The following is a 24,355-nucleotide window of genomic DNA, read 5'->3' as shown; positions in this document are numbered from 1 at the left end:
ATGTAGAGTCTGCGCAGTAGTGACAGCGCCGAATTTCAAATTTGAACAGAAGCTGTTTGGTACAAAGAGAGAAGCTGGAGACGCGTAGTTCTCTGTACACGCAGTTGTAGTAGTTTTACTTCAAACTGCAGTCGAGTTGTTAGAAAGTAACCAGAATGGATCCGTTTACTGAGGTGAGTCACAGAAAAACTTTACTAATCAGCCAACAACGGAAGAAGCTGCGTTAAAGTGACTGGATAGTGCACAGCTAACGTAAAAACCAAATGTTATAATGGTAACGCTCAGACAGCACGGGCGATTAGCTTGTTTGTTATTAGCTTTAGACGTTGACATTTTTAACACGGCTGAAGAAAACATGTCACGTGTTTCTTTGGTCAAAACGACTACACGAGCCACAAAAAAGTGTCTCATTTTAATGTCAGTATGTGTGTGGTTGGAAAGTTAACAAGTATTTCGCTCCTGAATGATCGTTATATTTAAGCGCTCCTTAAACAACGCCCCAGTCATTAAACTCGCGGAGTGTCCGTGGCTGTGTCCAGCAGTCGGACTTGTTTCTTTCTTTTCTGTTATTTTCACTCATGTCGGTGTTGCCAGCTAACTAACCGACATGAATCATGTCTGATGTCATTATTAAACCGCAGGCGTACAGGAGGCGTGCGTCATTCTTCAGCAATGCTTTTCGTCAGCGCCTGCAGAGCTGATGTAGAGTGTCGTATGTGTCGGAACTTGCACAGCAGAATAGAATAGAATAGAATTAGGCCTTTAGTGGAATTGTTCATGGACAACGAGATTATGGGTGCATAAATATGCAGCAATTAGAATATAAATAGTAAGACAGCAGAATGCAATAACAAACAGGAGAAATGTAAACGCAGTGTTAGAAACACATTCTTATTATCTTTGGTTACTTCGTGTTTCTTTGGATGCGTTCACATGTTTCAGGAATTATCAGCTCTGACAGCTAAAACTGAGAAACATTAGAATCTGACAGTGAGGGGAATCCCAGCTTCCAGTGTGAAAGTGATAGTTTGAGTTTTGCACTCACTTATTTGTATGATTGCTGTAAAAGCACGTGTTAAATGTGCTCAGTAGCGTTTTTAACATAAATAAACAGTATTTATTTACAGTTTGTGTGCAGGTGAAATGAGCAACATAGAGCTCTGCCTGCTCCCAGACTTTACTTAATGGCATGCTTGTATTTATTTGTAATAGTAGTCAAAGAGAACAGTGAGAGCCCAAAGCTATAGGAGACTATTAAACCATTTATATGAGGTGTAAACACGTGTAAATGATCTTTGATACAGAAACTGTATCTGGGAGCGGCATCATCCCTTTAGCTGCAGCAGCGTTGCCATAAATCCCTTTGTGCACCTGGCTTTAGTTTGTCATGTAGCTTGACTCTGTTTCACTAAAGCAGTTGAACACTACAGAGGTGATGTTTATTAACAACCCCACTCTACCAAACTAGAAACTGTTGGAGCGAACTCGAGCTCGCAGAGAGAACCTCCAGAAGAAACTCGCAGAAAGAAGCAATGCAGCGAACAGACAGGTGGTGAAAAGGCCTCGAGAGCCACTGACTGACACAAACGTTGTGATCAGCGAGTCTCTTATTGATAAAGGTAGGAGCCCCTTTAGTGTTTTGGCACTTTAACCTCTGAGCTGCAGCTGTCTTGTTTGCTTAAATCTCTTTATTGTTGTCAGTGCCCCAGACGTCCACGAAGCCGTCTCCCTCGAAGCGTAAGTGCTCTGGAGAAAATGTCCAACCTGCAGCTGATGAAGAGAACCAGGAGCCGGTGATGCCACAAGCTCCTCTTCTCTCAGATCCTCCCACAGACAAAAAGCCCCCGGTGGGTCCAGCCAGCATCCGGCCTTTCTCCTCCTCGGAGAAGACTTCAGGAAAGCCTGTTCTGCAGTCTCAGGCAGTGCAGCTGAAAACTGAACGCCCAGAACCCGACAAGGTGGCCGTCTGCACTGCTCTTGTTCCTCCGAGCAGAACAGAAGCACAGATGGGAGCCGCCAATCCAGCTCAGAGTAACAAAGAGGATCCAGCTCCATCTGCTGCCGGCATGAAATCACGCTTAAAACACCTGGCAGAGCAGAGGAAGTGCTGGAACACTGACGGTAACAGTTTCCTGCTGTTTCATTTACATAAAATGAGTTTAAATTTACAGGAAGTTATTAACAGGACTTCAGGAGGGGGCGGGGCAGAATTATCATAAATAAATAAAAATGAGTCTGAGACAAACGATCACCATCCTGAGATAACAACAGCTGAGGGAATCTACATGAAATCGGCTCAACCAAAAAAACCTCAAACTCCGGACACACTGAGGTTGAAGCTCGTTCCTAATTCAGATCAAGCAAACGGCTCAGCCACGAGACAGAAAAGCACAGCAGCCTCCTCCCATCTACAAAAACAAAGCTAAAAAATCCATGTTTGAATCCAGCTGACTGGATGTTTTGTTCCACAGTCTGTAGCTCGTGGTGACTAAGTGCTTGTCCACACCAAAGGTGACTGCACAGGTCGCCTGACAGTCAGTCAGCAGTTTTATCAATAATCTGAACAAGTCAGTGACAACTCGAGGACTGAACTGCCAGCTGGTTGTTTTCTTATGGAGCAGGAAGGTGCTGAGTGCAAATGTTAAAGTTAAATGTGAATTTCTGTCTATGTAGTAGAGGTGGGAATCACCATACATCCCTCGATACGATATTATCACAATACTTAACGCATGATACGATATTATTGCAATTTTTAAAAATATTTTGGGATATTCAGATTCTGTACATAAAGGTAAACTTTATCAATATTCATTTTCTCTAATATCAAAGTCTCACACTCAGTCTTTCTCTCATTTCAGTTTGATTGTTGACAAACTGAACGGTTTGTATTACAGTCTAGTCCAACTTAACTGAATCAACCATCTGGTACAATTATAGCTATTCTGAACTATGCAGTTTATGAAAACTATGCAGCCCCTTCAGCAACTGAAGAATTTGAAAGTAAATTAAAACAAATATAATTTTACATTAAATAAAAAAGTTTTAAACTTAATTAAAATAAAACATGTCTTAAATTAAAATAAGTAAACTGTCATGTTTATTGCTGCCAAAAAAAAGTTAAACACATTTGGACAGTGAAGGAATGTCAGGATTCTTGCTCAGAAAAAAAGCTTTTTTTGTAACAAAATATCGATTTCTGCTGTCCCTGTATCGATACATTATTAGCAAACAAAGTATCATGATACTACACAGTATCCATTTCCCCACCCCTAATATGTAGAAAGTCACAGATGTGGGATTTTTGATCATTTCTCACAGTTGCTGTAGTTTCAGAAACAGATCGTGCTGCGTGTCAGACTGATGGTAGTGAGTCGGTCTTATGGCAGGTTTTAGTGACTGTGTATTGTGTTGTCTGGTGATTCCCACGTCTACAAGCAGACAACAGGAGGTTGAAATGTTTTCTGATGCTGTTTATTTTAAAGAAATCTCTCTTATATGTAATGTAGAACGATATAACACACACTGATTCTTTTAACCAAAAATAAGTTTGAGTGAGGTTACAGTTCATGACACCAAGAAGGATTCAGAAAAACAGATGCTCCATCTTCCTCCTCAGATGAGCTCTGATCCTGAAATTCCAGATAACGTCTTCGCTTTTTACGTGTGAATAAACGTGTAAAAGTGAAATTGTTTCTCCCTTTTCAGATGCTTGTGATGTACCTTCAGACTGTATTCCTGTATCCACGATAAACAGACCGTTTGATGCCCAACCAGCTGCCAGTCCCTCCGTCTCCTCAGAAACTTCCCTTGGGAGGAGAGGCAGACTGGCCAACCTGGCTGCAACCATTGGTTCCTGGGAGGATGATGTCAGCCATGCTAAAACCCCCAAAGAGAAAGCAAAGGAGACGCTCGCTACTTCGTCGAGTCCCAGATTCACAGTCAGAGACGCTGCGGCTTCCAGCGCTAAACCCAGCGTTTCGGTGACCAGTTCAACCGTGAGGAGCAAGTGCACGGGCATCTCCAAACAGGTATTATTTTATCTTCTGCATAATCGCTTCACTATTCAAATTTTAGTTTTTCCTGCGAGGTTTCCTGGAAATCCATCATAATCTCCTGTATAAATAAACTTTCCATCTGTTTATTTTTCAGCAGGCTGCGTTTTCTCCAAGCCTTCAAAAAGCAGACTCAGTATCCAGTCCTCAGAAGTGCTCCAACCAGGGCGCTACAGTTTCCTCTACTCATCTGAAGACCTCGGTTGAGGAACCGGCCCTCTTATCTACTCAGCAGAAGGCCAGCTCCTCCAGCTCCTCCATGTCGGCGCTTCAAAGTCCCCAAAAACATCAGGCCCTGTCCAAAGGCCCAGATGCCTCCTGCAGCCCCCAGAAGCCGGAGCTTTGTGCCAAGCCCAGCTCATCCGACCTTCCAGTCTCGAGGGAAAAGGTCACTACAGCAGCTTTTGGTGAGTTGGACTGATGAAAGTTGCTCAGTGGTAGTCTCTGCATGTTTTGATTTGGCCAGTTTCTTAGCACATCAGCTGGGTCTATTCACTTGTGTACCAGGGGCACCGTCCTACATTGTCCTTTAATTGTCTGCTCACATCAGTGTTGACACAGACCCATTAGTTGATTTTTACCATCTCAAATAGGAGTGAAATCTTTGCGGGAGCGCATCAACCAGAGCTTGCCTGCTCGAGTCGGCGTACAGAGCAGCGCTGCCTCCGTGAGTCCAAACACCAGGTCGGTACAGGAGAGACTCAGAGCTGCCCAGGCTACAAACACAAGCACCGCTGACATCACTATGAGACAGAAACTGGTAGGTTGATGTCATTCTTGGTGCTGCAGTCATGTTTTTCGCCCTCATCCGAACAGCAGAACGGCACATGCTAATAACAAGCTTGTTTCAGGAGCGTGAGAGCGAGCTGGCTCAAATCTGCAGTCGCTTCCAGCAGAGGAGCAAAATGTGGAAGGACAAAGAAGGAGGAGCGGACACTAAGGTTGGACAGGAAGCATCAGGCACACACAGAGTAAATAAAGGTCGTGTCCAAATTCATGGGCTGCTTCCTCCTGAGGACGCATTTGTAGACCGATTACGTCACAGCGACGCGCCGAAGGCTGTCCAAATTCATAGACTCCTCCGAATGCAGCCGACAAATGCGTCCTCCTTTTCCCCGAATTTGAAGGATGGGTCGGGTGTGTCCTTCGTGGCCTATCCCAGAATTCATAGCGCGGCCCAGCCAAACTCCAGTTTCCAACAATGGCGGCCGCTACTAAGTTTTAAAGTTACTCTTATTAATCTTTCTGAGTCACAAAATAAACTTTTAACATATTTTCAGGCGAGAAAGTAGCTGTGTAAACATCAAATATCTGCTCGTTTATCAAGATATCGCATATTTGCAAAAGTGCTTCGACGTTTTCGGAGCATCTGCTACCCACCAGCTCGATAGCTCGCCGGGAGCTCGGGGGTCACTGAAGCCGCCGAGAACGGCACAACTCCCGGCACATCATTTTCAGATCACCGCGGACTTTCGCTGCTCAGGTTAAACGTGATATATAAGTCACTTAGACAACCTAAAATGTTATTGTTTGGCTTTTTTCAGTGTTTTGTTTGTTCGTGAGTAAATCAGTTTGGCTGAGATTAAAGTTATTAGATTAGATAAAATAAAACTTTATTAATCCCCCGAGTGGTTTTTACACAGCTGACTAAACGTCAAACAGAAAACTGATTAAACAGAAGTGTGAGACGGTCGAGTTTATTAAACTCCACCGAGACAGCGGTGACGCTGATCAGAAGGCTGGACCGTCCAATTCCACGGCCGTTTACTTCCGGCCTACCCGACCTTCTGAGGACCCGGCCCACGTAGACCGCGAAGGCCGGGTCCTCAAGAGTATGCAGCCCATGAATTTGGACAGGACCAAAGTCTCCCAGCATTTACCCCGTTGGATTTTTCAAATGATGTACTTTTCAGGAAGAGGTCGTAAAGCCTGTTGAGAGAGAAGTGATGTCATCTGAGCCACCGGATGAACTCCCTGCACCATATAAGGCATCTGACGCACGCGGCGAGCGCACTGCTTCAGGTATTGCATGACAGCCCTGAACAGACCGAGTACTCGGACTGCTGGTAAAGTTATCAGTTATCTGGTGTCGGCAGATTGTTTTTAGTCATAGTGCAATGACTGCTGTGTGTTTGAATGATTGCACACACCTTCAAATGTCACCATCGGTGGTTCTGTTTGACCCTCAGCACTGATTCAGTTTAACTCCAGATTTTGAGTTTAGGGTGTTGGTGCAGCTCCACACAACAAAACAAACCTCCTGATGACAGTTTCAAGGTTTCTAACATGGGTTTGAATAAACAGCAGGTGGTCAGCTGATGAGCTCCCCTCCAGTGTTGACCTCCAGCCCCCTGAAAGTGGCTGTTCACACTACAGATAGGTTGACTGAAGAGACCCCAGAGGAGAAAAGAGAAGATCAGTCCATCAATTCTACCGTCATCAACGAGCTGTTTGGAGATCTAGAGCAGAGTGAAGATCACAGCTGCGATGAGGAAGATGCTTTAAACATCTCCTCGATGTCCCTCCTCACTCCACTGGCAGAGACCGTGGCCGCTGTGGTGAACAGTCCAGAAAAGAGAATGATGGTAAGCACCGACGAGTCCATGGAAACGCAGCGGTTATTGCTCGGTGATAATATTTTCTCCATGACTCGTGCAGACGTCCACTCCAGCCAACTCGTTCATTATGAAGAGCACGACTCCAGACGACGTCGCCAAAGCCGAAAGCTTCCAGACCTCCTCCGATGGAGATGCTGCAAGTGTCTCGAGTGAGGACCACAAGCTTCCCTACAGGTAAGCGTTTCCTCTGCGCAGCGCTGAGATGCTTCGTCTGCTTTCACCGTCTCACTGAGCGTTTGTTGCTGCGTGCAAGCATCGATGCGTACAGGTCAACCAGGGTGAAGAACACCGAGAGGCCCGGCGTGAAGCAGGTTATTGTGAGAAGAGAAGACGTTTCTAAGAGAGCCGAGGAGCCCCGAGCATCCAGCCTGTTCAGCGTCAAACAGAAGATAAAGGTTTACGTTAAACTTGTAGCTTGTAGGATTTCAACTGGTAATAAACTACAGTCTGATCTCACACAACAATCTGCCTTTTGTGTAGATTCTGACAAATGAAATCAACCTGCAGCAGACGGTTATCTACCAAGCCAGCCAGGCACTCAACTGCTGCACCGACGAAGAACACGGGAAAGGCTCACAGGTGGAGGCTGAGGCGGAGAGGCTGCTGCTGGTGGCAAGTAAGTGATGTTTCCTTATCAGCTCAAGGTTGTTGAGTAAAGGAACACAAACACACTTGGTGCTAATATTTAGTTTCCTGTATAAAATGTGAGAGCATTGCACAGACCTGCCCTGTGTCGACGCTCCACATGTCGGTGTTTAGAGGATTAATGAGGGACGTGGTTTGGCCCCAAAGACATGACTTTGTTTACGTTTGACGGCCTCAGGCGAAAAGAGAGAAGCACTGAAGGTGGAGCTGGACCAGCTGAGAGGAAGTCCAGGAGGAAGGAAAGAGGGGCCTGCAGCCCCGCAGCCGACGGCCTCCAAAGGCTGCATCACCCTGCAGGAGCTACGCCTGCCTCTCAAGGCAGACTTTGTCTGTTCCACTGCCAATAAACCAGGTACACGATCCATAACACTGCAGGTCTCCATTAGACCACATCTGAACGAGTGCTTTTATTAAACTGTTATTTGTGAGATTTGAGAATCTTCACAGTCAGAGTAAAATCCCACAGTTTCACACTAATGTTGTGATGCTGTTTCCATTATTTCAGAGTCTACCAAACATTCATTTTTCATCATGATCAGGGCGGGACCAGAGAACATTGTGGCCACGCCTTTAGCCACGACACACCGTGGCCTGAGTGGCGACACCCTCACCTTCCCCACCAAGTTCACCATGTGAGTCAGACTCAGACAGACAGACGTTAGTGTAGGCACTGCTGTGGTCCACTCATCATGTCAGCACGTCGCCTCTGTTATTGAAAACGAATCACAATCAATTTATTTACTCGTTTATTTCAGATCTGACGTCGACAGCGGCTTTGACATCAGTGTAGAAGTTTACTGTCTGGTACGTGTCCTCGTTCTGCAGCTCTGTGTTTCTGTGACGCCGTCATCATAGTCCTCTATAAGTTTCTGTTACTGATGGTGCACAGTGCTGTTTGCTTTCAGGTGCAGAAACGGGAAATCTGCAGCGACAAGAAGAAGAAAACCAACAAGTCGAAAGTAATTCCTGTTTTATTTTGCTTTTGTTTGCTGTTAGAGTGTGTGTTCTCACGTTACTCTTTAAAACAAATGTAATATTTTTCTTCATCTTCCTAGGCGATCACTCCAAAGAAGTTCCTCACCATCACTGTAAGTATTTAAAAAAACTAAAACTTTAAAGGAAAAATGAGAAAAAAGCTCCTTTTTTCCACATGTTAATGAATTTCTTCTTCTCCTGCAGAAGACGACACAGACACCAGGTATGTGACACTAAGGTTTATACAAACTGTGCTGGGAAGACTGTTATGTAACAAAGTGTAAAGATGCAGAGTGATGGTCTCAATATTTAAGCTTTATTAGGTCAAATAAACGTATTGGATCAGTGATCTGTTCATTTGAGTTGTTCCATTTTAAACAGAAGAAACATTTCAATACTCTTCCAGTAGAGGTGGGAATCACCATACATCCCACGATACGATATTATTGCAATTTTTAAAAATATTTTGCGATATTCAGATTCTGTACATAAAGGTAAACTTTATCAATATTCATTTTCTCTAATATCAAAGTCTCACACTCAGTCTTTCTCTCATTTCAGTTTTATTGTTGACAAACTGAACGGTTTGTATTATAGTCTAGTCCAACTTAACTGAATCAACCATCTGGTACAATTATAGCTATTCTGAACTATGCAGTTTATGAAAACTATGCAGCCCCTTCAGCAACTGAAGAATTTGAAAGTAAATTAAAACAAAATATAATTTTACATTAAATAAAAAAGTTTTAAACTTAATTAAAATAAAACATGTCTTAAATTAAAATACGTAAACTGTCATGTTTATTGCTGCCAAAAACAAGTTAAACACATTTGGACAGTGAAGGAATGTCAGGATTCTTGCTCAGAAAAAGGATCAACATGCTCTGAAGTCAGAGCACAAAAACCTTTTTGTAACAAAATATCAATTTCTGCTGTCCCTGTATCCATACATTATTAGCAAACAAAATATCACCATGATACTACACAGTATCCATTTTTTTCCCCACCCCTATCTTCCAGGTGACGTCTTTAGTCAGTGTGACAGTTTTTGTTTGGAAAGTTGTATCTGAGCAAAACCAAAATACAGATGTTTAGTTATGATGTATGTCTGAAAAAAACAAATGAGACGGATGGAGCCAGAGTGGGTACACATCACCAATTTTTTTTAAGTAAATATATTTCTAAAGATTCTTTTGAGATGAAATTCTCACTAGATGTCAGTAATGAGGCACCTTTTTACAGGAAGCAGCTGATATGAATTTGCACCCAGTAGCAGGGTTTCTAATTACTGACAGCTGTCTTTTTGCACCTTCCTTTTTCATGTGTTCATTACTTCCCCCTGTGTCACTTGTCATTATTAAGCATGATGTATGTTGTTGTAGTTGTGGCCAGTCCTGGAGGCCCCAATGCGGTTCGCACCAGTAACTTTGCTCTGATTGGAGCATACAAGCTCACCCTGGCTTCAATTGGGAAGACCCAGTTTGCTTTGGAGAAGGTAAGAAAGGCCTGAGTTCATATTCATGTATATCTGTCTCCATTCACACTGTTACATCCTCATGCATCTGTAAACTCAGGAATCATGTCAGCCTATGTATGTAATTAAGTATTAAACATGACACACACAGACACACACACATACACACACACACACACACACACACACACACACATCAAATGATTGTCATTTCTTATTTTCCTGGTAAAATATAAAGAAATATGCAGCGGCTCATGACTTTTGCACAGCACTGTATGAAGTGTTATTCAGTCTGACTGCTCTGGGTCACAGGTGCCATTCTTGTGCCCTTTGGAGGGCCACATCTACCTTAAGCTGCACTGTGAAGTGGGCTCAAAGGTGGAGGAAAGGGGCTTCCTGGTGAGTATGGCTCATGAGGCTGATACTGGCCTTAATGTGCTGCTACAACTATTCTTGAAGTCTAATCATCTGTCTTTGTTTTTTCTTACCACAGACAATGTTTGAAGATGTTAGTGGGTTTGGAGCTTGGCACAGACGATGGTGCGTCCTGTCAGGATACTGCATCTCCTACTGGACTTACCCAGACGATGAGAAGAGAAAGGTAACAATTAGGGATGCAACGATACCAATTTTTACAAACCGATACTTGGATCTGAGTACTTGCTGATACAGAGTACAAAAAACGATACTTCTACCACACACACACACACACACACACGCAATGAATTGGAAGACAGGTTTTATTTTATTCTCTGCCGATAAAAAATTAAATCTTGAAAAATAAGCACTTCTGTTAAATTGTTGCAGAGTCTCCACATTGTAATTTAACAAAATATCACTGAACTATTGGCACTGTCTCGAGCTTTCAGAATAATAAATAAACACTTCTGTTTGGAATAAAATAAACTTTTAAATTATTGCAGAGTGTCCATAATATAAACAAACAAACAAAATAATTATTATAAAATAAATAATAAATAAAATAATAATTGGCCCCCTAGTGGCCAATCTAAAAAGCTACAACAGAAATGACAAGCCACCCTCTGACTAATGAAATAAGTTGGTATCGGTTAACTTTTATGAGTACACACACACTTTACAGTATCGGTGCATCCCTAGTAACAATGCTACGAGCCACGCAAGCAAGTTTGTCTGTTTCTCTACATTCACGTGCTGCAAACAATGACTGCTGACTAACATGTGACTGCTCTAAACCTGCAGTAACAACTGAAATTCATTAAATAGACGGAGCCAAAGTTTACAGCCTTAAGAATAAAGTGTGTGTAAAGACATCTGACTGAACAGGGTTGTTCTCTTAGAATCCCATTGGTCGCATCAACCTGTCCAACTGCACCAGTAAGGCAGTGGAACCAGCCAGCAGAGAGTTCTGTGCCCGACCCAACACGATGGAGCTCATCACCGTCAGACCACGGAGAGATGATGACAGAGAAACGCTCGTCAGCCAGTGCCAGAACACCATGTGTGTCACCAGGTAAGTCTCCACCATATGGACAGGTACTTGCTCCTGGGTTGATGACAGTCAACACTCTGCTTGTTTCCTGTGCAGAAATTGGCTGAGTGCTGACACCAAGGAGGAGAGAAACCTGTGGATGAAGAAGCTGAACCAGATCCTGGTGGACCTGCGGATGTGGCAGCCAGCCTGTAACAGACCGCTGCCCAACTAACGCCTTTGTTTTCTTTGGACTGCTGATGCTGCATGGCTTACTAAGTGCAATACACTATGATACCAGCTGGATGTTTGAGTAGAACAGGATCATTGATCACAGGAGGGGAAATAAACATCCGACACATGCTAGGACAGGTTTTTCTGCGTTTACGTGGGTGTTGGGTTTTTATATATCTGATGCATTAGCCTGTTTGATGTGCTTCGGCTGATGTTGCCACGTTTACGTTAATGCTAATATTTAATATGCACGTGCTGCATGGCTTTAAAACATTTGGTTTCAGTGTTGAAACTTGAATGTGCGTGGTGTTGACATTCCTCTGTCTCTAAATATATACGTGTGTGTGTATATGTGTCCATGCTTTATAAACCCCTCCCCCAAAAACGTATTATGTTCAATGGAGATAACTGGGGAGCCGATGTTACGTATCCTGCTCTGAAGCCTGAGTCTGCATAACCAGCATGCTGACCCGTGTCCCAGCTGTCTGTCTGTACTGTCCATGTCTGTGGGAGAGAGAACCAGGCACAGGTAGAACATGTCAGCTGCACAACGAGCTCCAGCTGCTGTTTGAACCCAGACATCAGTGTGATGCAGCAGTGCGTAACCGCTGTGCTTCCATGTTTCAGTTTTTTTTGGTTATTTGTTCTTATTTTTAATTAAAATGTAAAGGTTCTGTCAGATATAACACACGGCTCCTCTACACAAAGAGATCGGGGGGGGAGTCATTTTTTTCCTCTAAGGTGACAGTTTGACTCCTCAGCTGTAAAAGGCTGATGATTGTCACCCTGCAGCATGGACGTGCATATGAACACAGTAACTCGGTGACGTAGGAGTTTATACGATCGTATAACTAGTGTAGTTTGAATCGCAGCGCCGTCGAGGTGGGAGATTGAGGTCACTTTACTTGTGACAGTAACTTGATGATTTTAAAATTGATGCCACCCGTGTATCTACCAGGAAGCTGGGGGCCGCCTTTTTCAAATGATGTCATTTTATTTACATGTTAATGAGTCTCAGGTGTAACAGCGAACTACAGAGTGCATGTTTACCTCTTAGATGCCTGTTAGACGATGCAGAGTAAATAAAATAGTCCAGTGACCTGCAAATAAATAACATTTTCAATAAAAGCACTTTTTTAAAAGCAAATGTTGATAAATGAAAATGGTCTCCATGCATCGTTATCTCTTGTTATCTCTTGTTCTGTCCTTTTACACTGATTTGGTAAACTTGGCTGTTTAACAATGTACGCTACAAGCTTTATTAAAAAAAGAATGGATGGTTTTAAAGTGTTGCTGTGTAATTATACTGAATGAAAACTGCTTTTTACCTTCTTGCAATTTGGTGCATTAAAAAAGTATTTGCCCCTTTCTGATTTCTTAGGGTTTCCACAGTTATGCTTGTTTCAGATGATCAAACTAAGTTTAATACAAAAATAACTCCAGTAAATACAAAATGCAGATTTTAAATGATAATTTCCTGGATTGGAGAATAAAAGCTCCAAACCTTATTGGATAAAGTCAGTTCTTAAACTGAGTCACTGGTTGGGCCTTCTTGGCACCAAGAAGTGCGATCATGTGTTTGATAACTGGCAAAGAGGTTACACAGCGATGATGCAGGAAACAGGTGACCTCACTGAGAAACAGCTCTGTCATGAAAAATAAAGTTTCCACACGACTCTGTGCAACCACATACATGCCCAAGTACATCTTTAATGGCTTACATGAGATTTAAGAGTAACAGCCATGTGCTGCTAACAAAATGCACTTGATTACCTGATCATCAGCAAGTGTGATCTATAAAGACAGCTTTGGCAGTTGGCTGGTCTAGATCGTGCACCTCTGCTTTTGTAACCTGACACATTAAGACACCGCAGCTGGAACATCATTAAATCTACCATCGTAGATTTAATGATGTTCCAGCTCAGCAGCCCCGGGCGTTCAAATACCTTAGAATGTGTCCTAAGGTATTTAAACAGCAGTATGTGCTCCTTTGAGCAAGGAGGGACAGGACGAGCACTGCCAGAGCCCCACTGACCACCAACAGGGCCTCTGACCAATCAAAGAAACAGATTCATCAGGCTAAATTTGAGCAGCATATATAAAATGTGTATTCATGCTGAACAATATTAGTTTTCTTAGCCTTTTCCATAGATGCATATTATGGAAAAGGCTAAGTAGTAAAGCATCAATATAAATACCACCAGAAACATAAGTAGCTCACATTTCGTTTCTATTTTAGCACGATAGACTATTTTAGCACGACCCAACCCTCGCCCCCTGCCTCCGCTGCACTGGTACGGCCTGTGGTGCTTATTGTGCTTATGTTATGTTCTATGTGCAATAGTTACTAAATCCATCCATCCATTCGCTTCTGCTTGTCCTGTTCAGGGGGAGCTGCAGCCTATCCCAGCTGTCAGGTTTAGTTACTAAATCGCTCAAAACTACATTTTTAAGTGTTTTATTAAACGTGTCTTTAAAGGCTAGAAATTTTTAATCAAGCTTTGCCTTTGTTTGCTAATATGGGACAATATGGATTTGTAGTCCATGCTCACTGCAGAACTCTGGCTTAACTAAAGGCTTTGAGGGTGTTATTAGCTTTAAGGATGCAGCTGAGTTATATCTGGGAGTCAAACTTCCTCTGATGTCACTTTTTCCTTCAGAGAGCCCACAGCATTATATGCACTATATCCTAAATAATGTCTCGTAATCGTGATGTAAATAGTGCAGATATTAATTGACACAATAAGTAATCAAACTGCTGGCCCAACAAAAGATGCAGATATTCCTTTATAATAATCAGCATAGTTTTAGACTATTCTCCCGTTCACCACCAACATGTCTGTCTTTCTCCGCTCTGCGACACCTGCTGGGAGTCAAACTCTGGTACTTGGTGATTCTGTTCTCAGACAGTGAAGCTGCAGACACCAGCAGCCACAGTCCACTGTCTGGAGCCAGAGCAGCCGACACCGAGGGAGATTTATGACCCTGTGGACAATATCCTGCCTTGTGGGTCAGCAGTCGAGGACAGGGGGAGTCAAACCTCTTATTTAATGGGACGTATCTCTGTGTGACTTCAAGTGGGCTAGACTAGTAAAACAGTTACTAGCACTGAATATCCAGTCTAGTCATGTCTTCCTGTACATGCCTGATTCAAACCAGGAAGCTACTCTCTGTGGGAGGAAAGAAGCATGAAAGCCTCACGTGTTAGTGGTGAGCCGTGTAGTTAGAATGATGGAGCACATTTTCTTTGTGTGATGTTGGAATATATGGTTGAAGTAGCAACACTGTGAAGTTGAACTGAAAACAACCTTTATGCTGTCTAGAAAACCATTTCCTCTGCCTGAGCTGCACTGTAAGGCTGTAAGTGTGTCAGCCACAGAGTGAAATGAATCTGCCCCACTTGCTTCACTGTTGCTGAGCTGAGCTGGAGGCAGCTTGGGACATGAAAGATGGGACAAGTCAGTTTTGTGTGTCACAAAAGTGGCTCTTTTTTTACCTGCTTAAATCACCATAGTAAGTAATGCTGAACATACAACTTGGGATACAGGAAGTTAAATTCAGAGTTCTGGTTTTCACATTTCCTCACTGATCCTTTGATTTCGTGAGAATCCACTCGGCGATGGGAAGTTGAATCTCTGATTCAGTTGCATCAGTGTGATGTTGGTCTTGGTTGCAGATCACTGAACCAGCTCTTTATTCTATAGTCGAGTGTGGTGACAGTTTGACCCTCCAGTCTACATCTGTTTTGTGGACTTGGAGAAGGCATTTGACCAAGTCCCTAAGACGGTTCTAAGAATAGAATAAGGTATTTTTTACTGGTGTAATTGCAGTTAAAAAAATGCAGTCTTCTCTTTTTTGTCTCATTTGGTTCTTTAGCCGTCAGAATTGATGTCTGAAGGCCAACAAAGATACCCAATGGATTTACTTTAACAAGTGGATCATCACGGCCTTGCCGTATTGGTCCATTTGATCAACGTTTTTTGTTATCATTAATTTAATTTAATTTAATTTTCAGTTGTTACAGATGGGACAGACATGGCTCGAGGATAGGAAAGGGAGGAAGAAAGAGGAAGGAAAAGAGAAACAGAAGGAAGAGGGACAGTGAGAAAGGACACAAATGTCCTGGATCACCTGTTGAGAGAAGGAAAAGAGAAAACAAGCAAAAATAAACACAGCACCATTGCATTAATCTAGCTAAGTGTAAATCAGCGGTCTCCAACCCCCGGGCCTCGGACCGGTACCGGTCCGTGAGTCGTTTGGTACTGGGCCACGAGAGTTGAGGCTCAGGTGTGAAATGTATAGTTTTCAGGGTTTTTATCGGTTTTCAGCGTTATTTTGTTATCGTTTTTATCGTTTACTCGGTTTTCCTTGGTCTTTTCACGTGTGTTATGAATAAATTTTCTTTTTTTCAGTACCAGTACTAGTTTTATTTTGTTGTATTTATCCGCGAAACCTTAAAGGCCGGTCCATGAAAATATTGTCGGGCATAAACCGGTCCCTGGCGCAAAAAAGGTTGGAGACCGCTGGTGTAAATAACAGTAAATACTATATACTGAATGTTGTGCAGGACCGACAGTACACAAAGTGCTTTGAGGTAGCAACAGTCTTCTTCATTAAGATTACTTGTTGAAAACACTGAATAAGTATTCTTGGTGTGTGTTCTTTGTTCTACTACACTTCAGCAAATGTGTTGGGTTTGCAGCTGAGTGCAGTCAGATATCACACAGTACCATCTGGAACCATTTGATTGGAAACAGCTTTATTACTCAGCATGCCGATGATCCCGAACACACTGGCAGTGGAGCAAAATCATACCTAAAGCCAAAATCTACAAATAGAGGAAACAGGAAACATTGTTAAACCTACCAAAGTTTCTCGAAGAGTGCACTGACGACTGGGAGCTCACAAAAGGACGCTGAACATCAGCTAAAGAACTCCCGGCCTCACTCGCCTCAGTTAATGCCAGTTTATGATTTCACAATATGACAGAAACTGGGCAAAAATGGCGTTTATGATCGAGTCTGAGGCAAACCCGCTGCTGACCGAAGAGAACAGAAACTAGGAGAATAGATGAGCTTTTAAAACTCTTGTGATCCATGGTGGGCCGTGTAAACTTAAATCTACATGAAGAGTGACTGCATTAGTGTATTAATACCATAATCTTTGGGTATATAAGACACACATCATGTCATGTTCTTCTTCTGGCACATGGTGGTGCTAAACATGTTCTAAATGCTTCTCCAGCTTCACAGCGTTACGTCTGTGAGTTTCTTAGAGCCTCCAGGCTGTAAATGAGCCTTTTTACACGTCATGTCCACTTTAAACACAGTCGGCTGTCATTCATGCATCTGCAGTTTCCTTCCTCCACAGCAGTATCTGCCCAGCACCCCTCTGTATTTTCCATTACACACAGTAGAGCGGCGTGCCAGGTCAAGACTGCCGTTTCCCTTTGGCTGGAGGGTGGCCGCCGGCAGGAAAACACTACTGAGGGCTTTTAGGTGTCATTTTTTCTACATAATCATAGCAGTGCTGGGCTTCTTGGTCCTGGAGTTTCATTAATGATGGATTAGTGAAGACACGCTGTTGGCTGCAGCTTCTCTATCAGGTTCTATGTGTTTAGACATGAGGTCACAATGAGGTTGAGACGCCACCACTTTTCTACTTGTATCTACTCCAGTCGGCTGCCTGCTGAGGACACTGGACTGTTACTGAGGGCATACTGGTCCAACTGTATACAAACCATTACAGTGTTTTGAATCACTTCAGCTCAGCTAATGTGAGTTTGAGCTAACTCAGGGGTCAGATTAGCACAGCAGCAGCACCAGTGCTAGCAGCATATCTTTCATAGCCATTCCTCCAGTCTTTTAAAGAGCTGAGAAAAAAGACTTTAAAAGTATGTTAGGGTGTATACTCAGCAGCAGAGAGGGGTGCAGGGTTGAGGTGGGACGTTTGAACGCTGTGTGGACTTCTAATCTGATTCCCAGTCAGCTCCAACTGTGAACGGTGTGAACTGCAGTTTCCAGAGCTGAGAACAGGATATGGTGATAATGTAAGAGGAACCGCTCCCTTCCTTGCTTCGGTTTCCTGAGAAGAGTCTGGCTGCCTGCCGACAAGACCCCACCCAACCAACCGTTCAGCACCGAGTGAAGAGATAGCACGACCCTTTCTGCAAACTAACGATTACTAAATGGACAATTTTGTGTTCATCCAGCACGTAGTTCAGATAAAAACACTTTCAGATGATCATGAGAGTAACTTTCTATTTTACTTTTATTTAAAAGTATTTGCCCCCTTCCTGACTTCTTGTTTATTTTACATATTTGTCACACTTACATATATTATACTCATATTAGGTAAAGATATCCAAAGAGCTATCTGAACCCTGTGTGCAAAAAATAAGTTTTTGAAAAGCTACACTCAGACCTGATGAACCAAGAAATCAAAGTCTGATAAAATGAAGCAGCTAAAAGATCCCATAAAGCAAAAGACAGCATGTTGATTGATTGATTGAAGTAGAGTCTTTGGGACTTCATTGGACCATGGTGAAAGCCATTCTCCACAAAGGAGTGGGTGACACAGTTAAAAGTCAGATGTGGTGGTGTGATGATCTAGGGGTGCTTTGCTGTTTCAGGACCTGACCAACGTGCTGTCATTGATGGAACCATGAAGTTTGCTCTACAAGAAAATCCAGCTCAGTTCATGCCCTGAAGCTTAAGTGCACTCGGGTTATTCAGCAGGACAGAGACCCAAGACGAACCAACAAGTCCACCTCGAAATGGTACAAAGAAAACCGACATTAAGGTTTTGGATGTTTTGAAATGTCCTTGTCAAAGTTTGACCTTAAAACGGATCCAGATGCTCTGGAATGACCATGAAAAGCAGTTCACGCTCGACAATCCTCAAACTGGCTCAACTGGAAACGTCTGTAGAGACAAGTGGGCCAAAACTCCTTCACAGTAGTTTCAAAGACTCATTACATTATTTCAAATGCTTGATCGCACTTCCTGCTCTCAAAGCTGCCACAACCAGTTATCGGGTGGCTGTAGCTCAGGTGGCAGAGCAGGTCAGCCACTAATCAGAAGGTCGGTGGTTCGACCCCAGGCTGCCTCCTGGGTGCATGCCAAATATCCTCGGGCAAGATACTAACCCCATGTTTGCCTACTGGTGGTGGTCAGAGGGCCCGGTGGCGCCAGTGTCCGGCAGCCTCGCCTCTGTCGAGCTGTAGCTGCCATCATCAGTGTGTGAATGGGTGAATGACTGAATGTAGTGTAAAGCGCTTTGGGGTCCTTAAGGACTAGAAAAGCGTTATACAAATGCCGGCCATTTACTATTAGGTTTAGGAAGCTAATATTCTTCCACACAGTGCATGTTGGCTTTGGTAGCTTTTCCCTTAGTAACAAATAAAAGCAAGTAAGCCCACCAGCCTCAAAAAGAATTAAAAAAATCCCATAACGCTATATTTTGTATTTACTTGGAGCATCTTTGTGTGAAAGATTTGTATGACAAACATGCCAAAAAAATAAAAATTAGGAAGGGAGAAAACTCTTTTTAATGGCCCTGTTTAACCAACAGATTTATGTACTTTTATTAGTATCACTGAACACATGATGTACAATTCACCTCCTTTGAAGAAGTGGAATCAAAGTCATTTTATAGCAAATAATTGTCCATCACGGTCATCCCGACTCTGGATGCAGTGCTGTAGTTTGGTGCTACACAACCCATTTGCTTACACACAAGGACACACGATAACACGTTTACCTTCAACAGCACATGTGGTGCAGCTGGAACCAATGACACGAGTTTGCTTCTTTTTTCCCACAAATTGTAAACTTGTAAAGCCTCGTTGGGCTACCTTTGAATAAGCGAACAAGCTCATAGCGCTGAGACGTGTGCAAAAGCCGGTGGGTGCGAATCCTTAACGTAATCAGTAACTGCTCAGCCTTTTATCTCACTGCACCGTGAGCAGCAGTTCGACAGTTACATACACCCAAACGCTCCGACGCTTCCACTCTGATCGTGTTAACTGATGTCCAAAAAAGGACTTGAGCATTACTTTTTAAAAGTGTGTTATTAATGCCTTACAACAAAAAGTCCAAACATGACAGGAAGTAAAAAAACAAAAAAAACATCACTACTCACTGAACATGAAAATAAATTCTCAGATGACGTTTAACATCACAGTTTTTATCCAATGTTAGCAGCACTGACACAGTAATCACAGGACGGCCTTAGACGTTACAACAATGCAAGTAAAGCATGTGGGACCAGTCTATGTTCTGCAACAAAAGGAGACACGACCCCGAAGAACTTAATAAATGAAGAAATGTGGCTGGTGACCTGAAAACTAACATCTTAGCAGCAACGCAGACGACACTTGCATATCAAAAAGTATAACGCTGATTGTCATCTTCCTCCAAGGGTGACTCGGACTTCTCACTGTGGTTTTTTAGGACAGTAGTTACAGTTGTTAGCTTTAAATATTTGAGCACTGAAGCGATCGTCAATTATTGACTACATGTTGTCATATAAACTAATAGCAGAGAGTATATAAAGCCCTTTTTTGGTGCAGTTGATTGAAAAGCAGCCTCGTGCTAAGAAAACAACTCGTGTGAGTCACATTTTGGTCTTTTGACGCTGCTGTCGAGTGAAGAAACCGATCACTGTTCTGTTTAAACAGTAACCAGATGATGAAGATCAATTAGTGTAGCTGTACTCGTCATGTCATCGAGACGTGTCAGCAGGAACACAAGCGCACGCTTGAAAAATAGCTTCTATTCAACTGATTGTGACACGTGACGCTGTTTCGAGGAGTCAGTAGTGATTCTGTACTTAGTGAGTCATTATCAACTTCACGTTAACTTTCAGAGCTTTGGTGGAATACACACGATCGAGACTTATTTGATTGTTTTAAGTTGGTACAGCGTATGTTTCAACAAATAAACACAACAAAAGCTTTTTGTCCTTCTTTGAGAGTTCAGCGTATTGCTGCACTAACTTTAGAACGACTGCATTCAGAATCCATTGCACGGGCCTCAGTGGGAGCACTGGCTAACTGGCTAACTTTAAGCCACTTCAGTTGAAGGAACAGACCCAGACAAAACTGACAGAATGGATACCCACACTGTGTCTTGTTCCAGCTAAACCCAGTGTTGTATTCAGCTGTACTCGTGCAGCTTTAGATTCTGCCCGTAGTTTGTAGTCCCTCTACTAGCACATCATCTCTTCCTCTTTTGCTGCCGCAGCACCTTTCTCCTCTTCACGATCATGGCATGGAGCTTCTCCAGTCCCTCCTGCAGCCCCTCGCCGATAATGGCACAAGCAGGCTGAAGGTGCCAGGGTGTGGCAGTGTTGAGCTCACCTAGAGACAACATGCTCTCCATCTCAGGCAGACTAAGAGAATTGCGCAGGTCCTGTTTGTTCGCCACCACCAGGACCGGCACGCCCTGGTTCTCTGCCAGCCGTGTGATTTTGTGCAACTCTGCCTTGGCTTCCTCGATGCGCTCGGCATCCACCGAGTCCACCACAAACACAATGCCATCGGCGCAGCGCGTGTACGAGCGCCACAGAGGCCGCAGCTTCTCCTGGCCGCCTACGTCCCAGAAGTGGAAAGACGCAGTCCGACGGCTGCCTCCAAGAGACACTTTGATCTTCTCTGCGTTGAAGCCCTTGGTCGGGACGGTGTTCACGAACTCATTGAAACGCAGGCGATACAGCACAGTGGTCTTGCCTGCACAGTCCAGTCCTAGAATGACAATGTGGAGAGCCTGAAAGCAGGGGAGGCGGGGGAGCAGCGAGCGGTGATCCGACAGTCCGTTTCCCATCTTGGCACACAGACGGGAAGAAGTTGCCACTAAATATTCCCGAGGTTGATGTTGTTGTGAAAGAACTGCAGCAAAAGCTAGAATGTAGAAGAGAAATGCACGAGTCAAGGCATGCAAACACACAGCACTGTTACTTTACATGGACACAAACACACAGGAAGTGAATAAACCCACACACCCTCACATTATCCTGACACTGAGCTCGGAATAAAACAGCAGGGCGCACTTCAACGTGTGACTCGGTAAACAACGGGGGCAAGAGATCTTTTAAATTTCCCCCAAATCCATCCGTCACCCCCATGGACAGATCAAAACCGGCCTTTGTGTTTTTTTTAAAAACTGAGCGACTGACATGTTGCTTTAAAAATGTGTTGCTTGGCAACCGACTTCTTTATGCTGAAAGGTCCGTTTCTAATCTATAAATTAAAATAAATCTTACGTTACTAACGAATCGACATGTGCTGAAGAATTGCCCCCCCCTGGGGTCGCTGATGAACACGTTTCCGACGATAAGAAAACTGCGTTTTTATGACTTTACGGCCGGTTTGCAGCGGCCGCTCCCGCCCTGCTCACCGAGGTAGACACGGACACGGTGATGAGTGATGCGCCACCAAGTAAGCGTTTCATTAAAAGCTAGCATTAAGAGTTAGCCCGAACTGATTTATATGGCAAATAAAGATGAAACATCTCTATTTATATCAATCATACCTTTAGCTTGTTATCCGAGGAGCGGCGTCAGTTTGTGACATATCCAAATGGAGTCTGGCGTGCAGAGCTGTGGTCCTGTGTTACAGACCTGACTCGCTTGCAAAGCCAACAAGTGTTGGAAAAAGCAGACTTAGCGCTTTGGGCCTTTTATGCACGTTTACATATAAAGCAGCGTCAGGTTAGCGTTACATGGCAAAGCAGGCGGACATCAACGTAATTTGCTTCATTGAGGGAAATTAATTTGAGCTGTCTCTGGGGTTAGATATGATTTTCCGGCTGTTATCGCTGTTTTCTACAGAAGAGTGGATCCGTCACGGCAGCGTAAGAAACGTACCTCGACAAACGGTGTTAACCCATCACCGCTGGCAGCGCGTCCACAGGTTCGCTAACCCACCGCCTTCACCTCCTCAGACGCCTACAACTACTACTACCTCTCCATTCCGCAGCGGCGCTAAGCCCACTAGAATAAACACCACTATTTCCGCTTCCGCTTTTCAAAATAAAAGCATAGCCGGCATATTTGGTTTGGCTGACTTCCACAGGCTTCGAAGCAAATCACGTAAAAGGGAAGGGCTCATTAAACGTACCGATGGGGGTACGAAGGGTGCTGTTGTTTGGAAGGGGTTTGAAATAGGAAATTATATAACTTTAATGCATCATCCTCGTGCATAATCTTATAATCATACAAAAGCTGAGAGTTCAGCGTCAGTGGCCTATTTACACGATCCCCCTCGTGTTGTACGCCCACCACGGGGAAACTCGTCAAAACAGGATTACAGTAATACTTGTAATAGTAATTTATATTAGTGATATTAATGTTTACACTATTTCAGAGTAACTCGGGATCCATTCCATGCACTTTATAGTCTAATTATCATGAACCTCAATTTTTCCAAAATTATGTAACACTGTTAATTTAAAGTCATTTATTTATATATTTATTTATTTAGCGACTCACTTCGTGGTTACACTCAAACCTGTGCAATTAAGCCCGTTATCAAAGAGCACGTCTCGGTCGAAAGGTTTCTTTAGGTATTTATTTATTTATTTGGAAGAAGGACGGTTTTTCAGGTTATATTCCACACACAGTGGCCTAAATTATGTTGAAGGGTTTAAAAAAAGACATTATAGATGGGATACACATGGACAGGTCGCCGGTCTGCCGCAGGGCTGGACGCAGGGAGGCAGACACATTCACACCTCTGGGCAATTACGAATAAACATAATCCTTCTAACCGCATGTCTTTGGATTGTGGGAGGAAGCGGGAGTATCCGGGGAGACGTCACCCGGCCCCGGGTGAAAACACGGAAACTCCACACAGCAAGGACCCAGACTGATGGTGGATTCGTGCAGTAGGACCTTCTTGCTGTGAAGCAGCAGTGCTAACCCCCAGTATACAATTTAAAAAACAAAGAAACTACTACATTGCTTATTTTAATTTTTATCATACTGTCTCCAGCTCATAATGAATTAAATGAGCAACTCTGCTCTGTGGATGAGGTTGAGGTTGCACGTGCTTTTGGATCAATATGAAAGCCGTGGCCAAATATTGTTTATTACACATTTTTAATTATATTATTATAGGTAAAGTTGGTGCTTAGAAATACATACAAACATCTACACCGAGCCTCGTGTTCACCCTCTGCTGGTGGAATTGTATCATTCAGACTATGACTGGCACACTTGCATACATGGATGGAGAAACTAGAAGACTAAACACACTGAGTCTGCCACTCTTTTGTTTCAACTGTTGTAAGAAGTGGCAACAATTCACAGGAAATGAATGACTCTCATTCACACAGTAAATATAAAGCTACCCAGTACACATCTTGCAAGCACAGAGCAGCCAATACACATATTCAGAGCAATGCATTTGCATTTAAAACTGCTGTTTTTGTAAGTTTAAGGGATTCAGAAGGACCGATACAAAAACAAATGGCAAAGAAAACTTTCCAGTGTCCAGATGATGATGCATCAGGAGGTGTAAACCATTATCACTGCCTGCACTGTGGATGTGTTAAAACAGACCAAAGAAGAACAGCATGCAGGAACTTCCAACATTTGATTATCTACTTTTATTAAATAGCTCTGAAGTTTACATGATTTATTTCAGCTGCACAATATTGTCAAAATCAGGAACATCCTTCCACAGAATAATGCCCTGGACTGCTGAACTAGAAGATGACACAGCAGCCTTCAGTTAATCCAATATACTACAATAAGAGCACTAACAGGGATGAGCAGAGCTAGCATCGCTTCATTTGAAACCCTCAGCTGGCCAAGACTTCATAAACACTCGTAACATTATGCACGCCATAAAAAGCTTTAATTACTGATTACTATCAAAGCTGAGTTGTTTCAGCTGGTATGAGAA

General features: G+C 43.3%; 2 protein-coding genes across 2 annotated transcripts; one reads left to right on the top strand and one right to left on the bottom strand.

The window, feature by feature from the left end:
- The first annotated feature begins 42 nt into the window (after positions 1-42).
- anln (anillin, actin binding protein) lies at positions 43-12,075 on the top strand. The gene is made up of 23 exons (XM_087835111.1): positions 43-173; positions 1,469-1,619; positions 1,702-2,121; positions 3,706-4,028; positions 4,150-4,459; positions 4,646-4,812; positions 4,904-4,993; positions 5,966-6,074; positions 6,357-6,637; positions 6,711-6,844; positions 6,924-7,065; positions 7,151-7,286; positions 7,494-7,667; positions 7,821-7,947; positions 8,071-8,119; positions 8,221-8,274; positions 8,371-8,403; positions 8,495-8,513; positions 9,673-9,785; positions 10,077-10,163; positions 10,258-10,365; positions 11,084-11,256; positions 11,332-12,075. The coding sequence occupies exons 1-23, from the start codon at positions 156-158 to the stop codon at positions 11,447-11,449; spliced, it is 3,336 nt and encodes a 1,111-aa protein (XP_087691237.1). The 5' UTR covers positions 43-155; the 3' UTR covers positions 11,450-12,075.
- An 8,537-nt stretch (positions 12,076-20,612) lies between these two features.
- Positions 20,613-22,434, bottom strand: arl4ab (ARF like GTPase 4Ab). The gene is made up of 2 exons (XM_006803370.2): positions 22,315-22,434; positions 20,613-21,349 (listed from the first exon to the last, which is right to left on the bottom strand). Exon 2 carries the CDS (start codon positions 21,270-21,272, stop codon positions 20,667-20,669), a length of 606 nt encoding a protein of 201 aa, XP_006803433.1. The 5' UTR covers positions 21,273-21,349; positions 22,315-22,434; the 3' UTR covers positions 20,613-20,666.
- Positions 22,435-24,355: the final 1,921 nt, after the last annotated feature.

Source organism: Neolamprologus brichardi, chromosome 22 (genome assembly GCF_056152115.1).
Source record: "Neolamprologus brichardi isolate AB-2024 chromosome 22, ASM5615211v1, whole genome shotgun sequence".
Taxonomy (NCBI): Eukaryota; Metazoa; Chordata; class Actinopteri; order Cichliformes; family Cichlidae; genus Neolamprologus; species Neolamprologus brichardi.
The sequence above is the reverse complement of the archived record's forward strand: the minus strand, read 5'-3'. Positions and strand labels throughout refer to the sequence as shown.